At 40.9% G+C, this 11386-nt stretch overlaps 1 protein-coding gene across 1 annotated transcript; it reads left to right on the forward strand.

Annotated features, from left to right (window-relative positions):
* The first annotated feature begins 6605 nt into the window (after nt 1–6605).
* LOC126754545 (E3 SUMO-protein ligase ZBED1-like) lies at nt 6606–8185 on the forward strand. Its single transcript, XM_050466625.1, has 2 exons — nt 6606–7904; nt 7973–8185. Exons 1-2 carry the CDS (start codon nt 6633–6635, stop codon nt 8156–8158), a joined length of 1458 nt encoding a protein of 485 aa, XP_050322582.1. The 5' UTR covers nt 6606–6632; the 3' UTR covers nt 8159–8185.
* Nucleotides 8186–11386: the final 3201 nt, after the last annotated feature.

Raw genomic sequence — 11386 nt, forward strand, 5'->3', positions numbered from 1 at the left:
ATTCACATATGTATGTATTCGTTTGGCCATCCTCATTTGGTCCTCAGCCCTTGACAACGCCGTTGGCCACAAGCTGGATGTGCTCTTACCACCGGACAAGGCTTGTTTATAACGCAAATAATTTTGTTTGAGTATGTGTGAATTACTTAATTATGGCGTAATTAAATTCTTAATCGAAACACAATTGGCGATTTCATTTTGCAATCAATGCATTAACTAGAGCGTTTGTAGTACAGGAAAATAACGGTACTTAAATAGCAAGTGTTTCAGTGCTAAAGATAGCTACTTAAAGGATTATTTCCACAAATGAGGGAAGTTTAAAAGGCTGTTGGTTAGTTGAAAATTACCATTAGGTAAAAATTCCGATTTTGTCTCTTAAGTTGAGTATTGTGAGCGGTGCAATATAGCCCGTCTCATCAGCGCATAGGTAATGTTGCAACGGCTCACCATCCTCCGCACTGTAGATTTTTTGTAAGGTGTATTTTTCATTGAGTACTGCAATTCCAGTGAAAGGAACACTAAAGTGCCAATAATAACTAACCCAAAAACTAGATCAGCGGTAATGACTTTTGGATGACCTAAAAAATTTCTCTTCAATTTTAGTAGAAACTTACTAGCTTTCAACAACAAAAACAACATCATTTCACTCACTAAGCGCCCCAGGCATTAACGGCAGTAAAATTGTGGCGAGGCGAGCAGACTCAGACATTAGCTGAAGCAACTAAAGCAAAAGAAAACGAGGAAATCGTAGAAAAATTGCTAGTTTTGAAGCAAAAGCAACAGCAGTCATTGCATGCAAGTGTTAAGTTTGTAAATATACAAGTAAGTACGTGCCGTGTGTGTGCGCATGGGTATGTAAGGGCGCTGGTGTGGCTGCTCGTAGGTATGGCTATTTTTAAAAAGGCTGCTAAAACAGCAAACATATTGCTAACGAGGCTACCAAATTGATAGAAAAACTGAACACAGGCAGATCGTAAAACAACAATAACAATAGTAGAGCGTAAGTAACAAAAGTGCACTAAAGGCATTAACAAGTTCAACTGAATGCAAGGGGGACAAACACAAACATGCTCATATAAGTACATAAACTCATATATTCACATATGTATGTATTCGTTTGGCCATCCTCATTTGGTCCTCAGCCCTTGACAACCAAGCCGTTGGCCACAAGCTGGATGTGCTCTTACCACCGGACAAGGCTTGTTTATAACGCAAATAATTTTGTTTGAGTATGTGTGAATTACTTAATTATGGCGTAATTAAATTCTTAATCGAAACACAATTGGCGATTTCATTTTGCAATCAATGCATTAACTAGAGCGTTTGTAGTACAGGAAAATAACGGTACTTAAATAGCAAGTGTTTCAGTGCTAAAGATAGCTACTTAAAGGATTATTTCCACAAATGAGGGAAGTTTAAAAAGGCTGTTGGTTAGTTGAAAATTACCATTAGGTAAAAATTCCGATTTTGTCTCTTAAGCTGGAGTATTGTGAGCGGTGCAATATAGCCCGTCTCATCAGCGCATAGGTAATGTTGCAACGGCTCACCATCCTCCGCACATGCGCTGCGTTTCGACGAATCCAGTTTTCTCATTTTCTTAAGGTGGGATTTTAAGGGTGGTATCCTATGATGATCCCTACAATATTACTCAGTTCCTTTAGGAACTTTTTGCTCTGTTCGTCGTCATCATTACTCCAAAATTATTGTGTGGCATGGGCCGTATTGCTAGTGCTCCCACACCCGAGGTGTTCCTTTAGGGTCCATTGCTTCAAACAACCTTTGAAGAAGCTGAATGAATGAACCTGGAACAGCTTAAAGGAATTGTGTTTCAAACTGCTCCCGAGTGGAGTAAGCTGTCTGCTTTTTCATTACTTCTACTTATTCCTACATGACTTGGAACCCAAATGATATTAACCGATAGTCAAATTATTGCCTGCTTGCATAAGCTAACATAGTGAGACTTAATATTGGCGCTACGGATAGCTTTAATTAGGCTTTGGCTATCCACTAGAAGGTTTATGGAATTGCATTTTTTATTTTGGCCTGAAGGACTGAATCGTAGTCATTTAATTTGAAACTACCTTCTTCATATGGTTTACTGCAAAAGAAGCCCGCCTCTCTTCCTATTTCACCCTTTGTTCCGTCAGTGAATATGTAAAGCCGTTAAAGCTATCGATCGCTGAACCTTTGGTCAATTATATTCATTTGGGGAAAGAAATTTCGTGTTTACTTTCACATGAGTCTCCTTTTCTCTGTCGCATTTCCAAGTTTATTAAAAAGTAGAGTATGATAACATGCCGGTAGTGACAAGAGTTTGTCTAAAAAATTGACCGGGTGCCGAGGATAACATCTAAAGCTTTGTTGACATAGTTTTCATTGCGCCTAATACACAACAAGCGAGACCTTTGTACCCGTTCCAGGGGTTTATACGACACTTTTTCGACAATGCAATCCACTAAATCATCATAAATCTCACTTTGGGGCGTGCAGGAGTTCTAAATTCAAAGACCTTTGGAAACTCTTCCCTCGCGCTCTCTAGCAAAAATAAAACAAGAAAATCATTAAATTCAGCTGCACTAAAGCTATAATACCCTTCACAGGTGCTAATTCTTACATGCTATAAAATATGTTTATCTAGCTTTTTTGTACTCTTGCAACATAGATATGGATTTAGAAGATATAAGCTATCATGAATTCCAATACATGTGTCACATATAATCAAGACCCACAGCAAAAGTAGATGGAGAAGTTATGTCAAATATCCAGCTTATAACAATTACGGATTACTTATGGAACCCAATCTCAGTGTCAATTCAATTGAAAAATTGGACTTCATCAGAGCACGTTTTATCTATTTCAATAACAGAAAGAGTCAACCCACTTTGAAAGTCTTATTGGGTGAATTTTAGATGCTTTGTTGTGACCAATGCCGTAGAAAACAAACAAAATCTATGAATGGTATAGCCCTTAGATCTTACTCGTCATCATAGAAAGTTACTGAAATAACCATACGACTCGGACGTGAAAGGTAAATATAGTCATATATAGTAAGTCATGCCACGGAAAGTGGAAATTTCGGTAGTCCGTCCAGTAATTTACAGCTCATAACGCAATATGTTGTAAGTTCCATGTCAGAATCTCTGACAGAATCTCAGTTTTGACCTGTTATAGGTCCCCATTAAAGCTTTCGGAGACTTGGAAGTCTTGCAGCAGTTAAGGACTGTTATTTTCGAGAGCTGTAAAGCTATTGTATTTATAACCCTTGATGAATTCTGGAGAAACTAAAGGAATCAAGAAGCTCAATTTCAATAGACTTTAATTTTTTATGAATTTTTAGTGTCAGTCGATGCATAGGCAGTAGATCCATAAAAGTCACTCCTGTTTAACAAATTATAACACGCACAACTTTCAAATATATGTTTATTATACCCTGCCCAGGGTATATTAAGTTTGCCACATGTACATATGTATGTATATAAAACAAAGACGGGTTTGTTCGACAACTTATAACTCGAGATCTGCTGAACCAATTTTCATGGTTATTGATTCGTTGGATTTGTCTCCGCCCCGAATAGCAGAATGCATATTAAAAACAATGAAAACTCGATATGTGTAACGAATACTTAATTTTCTTATATACATACATATACTTTTTTCCATACGAATTTTTTTTTAATTTTTGTTTGTTTTGTTTTTTAATATTTTGATTTGTAAATTTGAATCGTTCAATTTCGGTCGCTTGTTTTTTTCTTCCGGCTATTTAAAAGAAAAATTTTTGAAAATTATTCAGTGAAAACTTTATGTGTGTTGCAGATTGAAATTTGTTACGAAACCACGAAGAGGTCGCCGTAATATCGGTCGGCGTTCTTTTTGCCATCAACGTATGGCAGCCCAAGCAAGGCAAGGCAAAAAGTACTCCCAAAATGCGATGACATCCGTGCGGAATTATGGATCGCGGTCATTCAGCAAGCGATCGTCACGATATCACAGCACGATTTTTCAAACAACAGTTACGATGTTTCATGGACTTTATCTTGGAGTAATGTAGGTATATGTGGTGCTGTTAGATGCTAGATGTACTATGTTGAGTGACAACAGAGAGGTTTGTCGCACGTACACATTCGTCATTGGATGGCGGATGGTGGTTACACCAGATCAAATTGAAGAAATCATTTCTGCGGAAATTCTTGACGCAGAGAAAGATTCAGTATTATAAGAAGTGATGAAAACCAATATGGTACATGGAACTTGCGGACACCACAATCCCACTTCGGTTTGTATGTCTGACAATAAATGCACGAAACACTATCCACGTGCTTTTCTTTCGGAAACACAAACTAGAAATGATGGATATCCAATGTATGAGCGTCGCTCACCAGATGACAATGGTAGAACATTTAGCATTCAATTTAGAGGCGTGAATATAGAAGTTAACAACACATCGAAGTCGACAACATATGGATCGTACCATATTCGCCACTGTTGTCTAATTCACATTCAAAAGTCATGTCAATGTTGCGTATTGCAGTTTGGTGTAATCGATAAAATATGTTTGTAAATACGTCACCAAAGGAAGCAACATGGCGGTTACTGGTCTTGAACGATACGGTCGATACGTGAACTGCAATAAAGCGCTTTGTATGATATTTGTTTTTGTAATTCATGAACGTTTTCCGACTGTTGTGCGTTTCGCAGTTCTTTTGGAGAATGGCCAAAGAGTGTATTTCAACCCAGAGAATACAGTATAGACAGGGGAAACACCTCCAGCAACAAAATTAACATTTACGAGTATTTTCTCAACTTTCCTCAGTGAACCGTTTGCGAGAACTTGCTCTATTCGGAAATACCTTGATATTATACATACAATTACAATTACAACTGCTGGAACATGATAATCACTGGAATGAAGTTCGCACACTTTTGGCGATGATCAGCCTTCAAATTCGCGTCAGTTATGGGATATGACCAAAAATTACATTGCCGAAGACATTTTACATCGTATACGCTAAGAATTGGAAATGGGTAAATACCGGTTGATACTTCCGGTGGTTTGATATCAATTCCTTATGCCATTTATCAATTCACGAAAGATGGACCCATCAGGAATGTTTATACGAACATTGGACAAATTATCGTTAGTACGATTCCTTAAATGCATGCGCAATGTTAACTGGCAAAAATACCGATGTTGTTGACTTAAACTGGAAGATTCAATGTCAAATTCCGGGAGACTTGCGGTCATACAAATCGATCGATCATCTTGACAATGAAGACAACACCGTGAATTATCCAGTAAAATTTCTAAATAAATTCTTTGGAGAGGCTTGGTATGCCACCGCATCATTTGCGTCTCAAAGTTGGATCTGTCGTTATTATGTTTCGCAATATGATTGTGACGCTCCTATCAAATACATGGGGCAGAATGTTTGATTCTACGGATTTCTTTTGAGTTCTAACGATTTGCCATTTCAGTTCAAACGTATTCCGTTTCCAAGGAAAATTGCATTTGAAATGACAATCGACAGGACACAAGGATAGTCGCATAGTGTGTGGCATAAATTTGGGAATGCTATGTTTTTCACACGGCCAGATATACGTGGCGTGCTCACGATCCATCTTTTCTGTACACCGGAACAGAAACCAAAAATTGTTGTTTATCAAGCTGCGTTACATTGAAAAAAATATAGAAAAATCTCAAATAAATGATAATCAACACAATATGAATTTTTGTCTTTTCAATTCAAAACACATAATTTCGCGCAGGACAACGGCTGCGGGGTCAGCTAGTGTAGTATAAATAAGAAGTCTGTAAAAATTATTATCCATAGTATTCGATGGATGGATCGAGATATTCAAAGTCTTCTTCTTCTTCTTTCTTCTTAATTGGCGTAGACACCGCTTACGCGATTATAGCCGAGTTAACAACAGCGCGCCAGTTAGAGCTGGAAAACAATCGATGGCACTATCGATACCATCGATGTTTTTTAAATTTTCTAAACATCGATGGCTCATAGACCACTATCGATTGTTTTTAATTGTATCTGTGCATTGGAGCAACGTGTAAGTAGAATTGGTTTTGTCTCGCATTATTTTATTTTCTTATTAAATTTATGATAATATACAGTAAACTTGGACTAACTTGAAGGCGAACGGTGGTGTTGGCTTTAAGCGTGGTGATAAAAACTGGGACAAATTTGTGAAAAGTAAGTATTGTTTCTAAATAGTTCTGCATACAAGTAAAAATGTGTGTATGTTGTATATGTATACTTATAACATGTGTCTGTATTTGTATTTTTTTAGTAACATCAATATCAACTGGCGATAAAGAAAATGTAGTTGAGGATGACATACAGCAGCACACAAATAAACGCAAAAGGGAAACGTCGATGGTTTGGCAGGTTTTTAAGAAATGCAAGGAGAGTAATATGGCTATTTGCAACCAGTGCGGTAAGCAGTACAAAACCGGTGGAAACACGACCAACCTTATGGATCACTTGAAGCGCATGCATCCTACGCTACTTAAAGATCAGCCTTTAGAGAAAGCAAAATGCATGACGAAATTCCTAGAGCGTGATATCCTCTACTCTAATACCTCTGACAAAAAGAAACGCATTGACAAGCTGGTACTAAATATGGTTGCGTCCGATGTCTTACCTCTAAATGTGGTTAATAATGTTGGGTTAACCAAGCTGATCCATGAACTAGATCCACGTTACAAAATGCCGAGTAAGACTCACCTGCGCAATGTACTATTAAAAAATGAATACAATAGTCTAAAAGAAACTTTAAAAGCAGAGCTTCAGATTGTCGAAAGCGTCGCATTAACAACCGATGGCTGGTCATCAAGAGCCAATGAATCCTATCTAACTGTTACGTGTCATTTTGTAACCGAATCTTTTGAGCTTGCTTCAAAAATTTTGTCGACGAACCAACTTATCACACCAACTAACCACTCAGCTGTTAACATTGCTGATACTATAAATAATGTTGTAACTGAATGGGGTTTGCAAGGTAAAGTCGTTTGTGTAGTAACAGACAATGACGCCACAATGAAAAAAGCTTGTGAGCTGCTTAAAATCATGCATATTCCCTGTTTTGCACATACGATAAATTTATTAGTGCAAGATGTGCTAAAGCTGCCATGCGTTTCCGAAATTATTGTGAAGTGCAAGCGCACAGTCGCTTTTTTTAAAGCGAGCAATATAGCTTATGCTAAATTCAAGGAAGAGCAAGGCGTTAATAAGCCGTACAGTTTGATCCAGGAGGTTCCTACGCGTTGGAATAGTGCTCTCTTTATGATGCAGCGTATTTTGGAGACAAATGAAGCAATCTCGAGAGTTCTTTTGAAAACCCCAAAGTCTTTACCGCCGTTTACTGCAGACGAAATAACACTCATAAAGGAACTGGTTGAGATACTTAATCCATTTCAGGATGCAACCGTATCCGTTTCTGCAGACACAAAAGTGACTATATCACTGATCATTCCAACATGCTGTGAGCTGCGCAAACAAATATTTGAAATGAACTCTTTCATATCTCCAGAGGCTAAACTAGTCGTCGACTACCTAAGGGTCCGAATGGCAGAGAGATTTTCACAGTACGAGGAGCGTACCGCGACAAGGCTTGCAACCATTTTGGACCCACGGTTCAAAAAGGATGGATTCCTGCAGCCATCAAATGCTGAGCAGGCTAAAAAAGCCTTAGAGTTAGAAGTCTCCACATTTTTGTCAAAAACAACACCACGTCCACAGCCAACACCACCACAACCCAAACGCTTTTCCTTCATGAGTCAAAAGCTGGAGGATAAAGTAAAATCAAATAAAGCTGACGCCATAATTCTTTTGCGCCAATATTTTGAAACGGCGCATGAAGCTGAAGAAGTCAATCCACTTGACTATTGGAAGGTAATAATAAGTGTAATATAATTATTCACATGGTTAATATAACAAAAATAATTTTCTCTTCATTTTAGGAGCATACAAAGGATACGACAGCTTTAGCAATATTATCAAAGAAGTATTTTTGCGTACCAGCGTCTTCCTGCGCTTCTGAACGAGCGTTCAGCAAAGCTGGACAAATTGTATCGGACAGGAGATGCGCTTTAAAATCGAATATAGTAGATAAGCTACTTTTTCTCAACAAAAATCAAAAACAATGATCTCTTAATAAATTTGTTAAGTTTTAATTTTTTGTTTTAACTGAAAACATCGATGAAACATCGATGTTTTCTTTCAAAAACATCGAAAACATCGATGGCCCCAGACATCGATTGTTTTCCAGTTCTAGCGCCAGTCGTTTCTTCTTTTCGCTACGTGGCGCCAATTGGATATTCCAAGCGAAGCCAGGTCCTTCTCCACTTGGTCCTTCCAACGGAGTGGAGGTCTTCCTCTTCCTCTGCTTCCCCCGGCGGGTACTGCGTCGAATACTTTCAGAGCTGGAGTGTTTTCATCCATCCGGACAACATGACCTAGCCAGCGTAGCCGCTGTCTTTTAATTCGCTGAACTATGTCAATGTCGTCGTATATCTCGTACAGCTCATCGTTCCATCGAATGCGATATTCGCCGTGGCCAATGCGCAAAGGACCATAGACTTATAGAGTTTAGTTTTTGTTCGTCGAGAGAGGACTTTACTTTTCAATTGCCTACTCAGTCCGAAGTAGCACCTGTTGGCAAGAGCAATCCTGCGTTGGATTTCCAGGCTGACATTGTTCGTGGTGTTAATACTGGTTCCTAAGTAGACGAAATTATCTACAACTTCAAAGTTATGACTGTCAACAGTGACGTGAGAGCCAAGTCGCGAGTGCGACGACTGTTTGTTTGATGACAGGAGATATTTCGTTTTGCCCTCGTTCACTGCCAGACCCATTTTCTGTGCTTCCTTGTCCAGCCTGGAGAAAGCAGAACTAACGGCGCGGGTGTTGAGGCCGATGATATCAATATCGTCGGCATACGCCAGCAGCTGTACACTCTTATAGAAGATGGTACCTTCTCTGTTTAGTTCTGCAGCTCGAACTATTTTCTCCAGAAGCAGGTTGAAGAAGTCACACGATAGGGAGTCGCCTTGTCTGAAACCTCGTTTGGTATCGAACGGCTCGGAGAGGTCCTTCCCGATCCTGACGGAGCTTTTCGTGTTGCTCAGCGTCAACTTACACAGCCGTATTAGTTTTGCGGGGATACCAAATTCAGACATCGCGGCATAAAGGCAGCTCCTTTTCGTGCTGTCGAAAGCAGCTTTGAAATCGACAAAGAGGTGGTGTGTGTCGATTCTCCTTTCACGGGTCTTTTCCAAGATTTGGCGCATGGTGAATATCTGGTCGGTTGTTGATTTTCCAGGTCTGAAGCCACACTGATAAGGTCCAATCAGTTTGTTGACGGTGGGCTTTAATCTTTCACACAATACGCTCGATAGAACCTTATATGCGATGTTCAGGAGGCTAATCCCACGGTAGTTGGCGCAGATTGTGGGGTCTCCTTTTTATGGATTGGGCATAGCACACTTAAATTCCAATCGTTGGGCATGCTTTCGTCCGACCATATTTTACAAAGAAGCTGATGCATGCACCCTATTAGTTCTTCGCCGCCGTGTTTGAATAGCTCGGCCGGTAGTCCGTCGGCCCCTGCCGCTTTGTTGTTTTTGAGGCGGGCAATTGCTATTCGAACTTCTTCATGGTCGGGTAATGGAACGTCTGCTCCATCGTCATCGATTGGGGAATCGGGTTCTTCTTCTCCTGGTGTTGTGCGTTCACTGCCATTCAGCAGGCTGGAGAAGTGTTCCCTCCATAATTTAAGTATGCTCTGGGCATCAGTGACTAGATCACCTTTGGGGGTTCTACAAGAGTATGCTCCGGTCTTGAAACCTTCTGTAAGCCGCCGCATTTTTTCGTAGAATTTTCGAGCATTACCCCTGTCGGCCAGCTTATCAAGCTCTTCGTACTCACGCATTTCGGCCTCTTTCTTCTTCTGTCTGCAAATGCGTCTCGCTTCCTCTTCAACTCTCGGTATCTATCCCATCCCGCACGTGTAGTGGTCGATCGTAACGTTGCGAGGTAGGCAGCCTGTTTTCTCTCCGCTGCGACACGGCACTCCTCGTCGTACCAGCTGTTCTTTTGCACTTTCCGAAAACCAATGGTTTCGGTTGCAGCTGTACGTAAGGAATTTGAAATGCCGTCCCACAGTTCCCTTATACCGAGTTGTTGACGAGTGCTCTCAGAGAGCAGGAGTGCAAGCCGAGTAGAAAATCGTTCGGCTGTCTGTTGTGATTGCAGCTTCTCGACGTCGAACCTTCCTTGTGTTTGTTGACGTGCGTTTTTGCTGCACAGAGGCGGGTGCGTATCTTGGCTGCAACAAGATAGTGATCCGAGTCGATGTTAGGACCTCGGAGCGTACGCACGTCTAGAACACTGGAGACGTGTCTTCCGTCTATCACAACATGATCGATCTGGTTGGTGGCTTTTCGATCCGGAGACTGCCAGGTAGCTTGATGTATCTTCTTGTGCTGGAATCTAGTACCACAGATAACCATATTTCGGGCCCCGGCGAAGTCGATCAGCCTCAACCCATTTGGGGATGTTTCGTCGTGGAGGCTGAATTTACCGACCGTAGTGCCAAATATACCTTCTTTGCCCACCCTGGCGTTAAAGTCGCCAAGCACGATTTTGACATCGTGGCGGGGGCAGCTCTCATAAGCGCGCTCCAAGCGCTCATAGAAGGCATCTTTGGTCACATCGTCCTTCTCTTCCGTCGGGGCGTGGGCGCAAATCAGCGATATGTTGAAGAATCTCGCTTTGATGCGGATTGTGGCTAGACGTTCATTCACCGGAGTGAATGATAGTACTCGGCGACGGAGTCTCTCTCCCACCACGAATCCAACACCAAACTTGCGCTCCTTTATATGGCCACTGTAGTAAATGTCACAAGGACCTACTCTTCTCTGTCCTTGTCCCGTCCATCGCATTTCTTGGACGGCGGTGATGTCAGCCTTTATTTTCGCGAGGACATCAACCAGCTGGGCAGCGGCACCTTCCCAATTAAGGGTCCGGACATTCCAGGTGCATGCCCTTATCTCGTAGTCCTTATTTCGTTTGCCATGGTCGTCATCAAAAGGGGGTTTCTCTTCCGAGGCTGTCGCTTTCTTTTCATTGGGGGTGTTTTTTACGTGGCGGGTCCCAAACCCAGCGCACAACCCTAAGCAGGGGACCCTTCTTTATTTACTGATCCATGTTAACTTTGCTGATCCATAAAAACATTTTAATTTGACACACAAACGATCGAACTTCTCACTAACAATGAACAAAATTACATCTAGGTAATGCAGCTTAGAGCTTAGCTTAGCCACGTCACAAGAGCAGAACCCTCCTTTCTAAGTCCACGTGCTTTCACTATATTT

The sequence above is a fragment of the Bactrocera neohumeralis genome, chromosome 4 (assembly GCF_024586455.1).
Source record: "Bactrocera neohumeralis isolate Rockhampton chromosome 4, APGP_CSIRO_Bneo_wtdbg2-racon-allhic-juicebox.fasta_v2, whole genome shotgun sequence".
Classification (NCBI taxonomy): Eukaryota; Metazoa; Arthropoda; class Insecta; order Diptera; family Tephritidae; genus Bactrocera; species Bactrocera neohumeralis.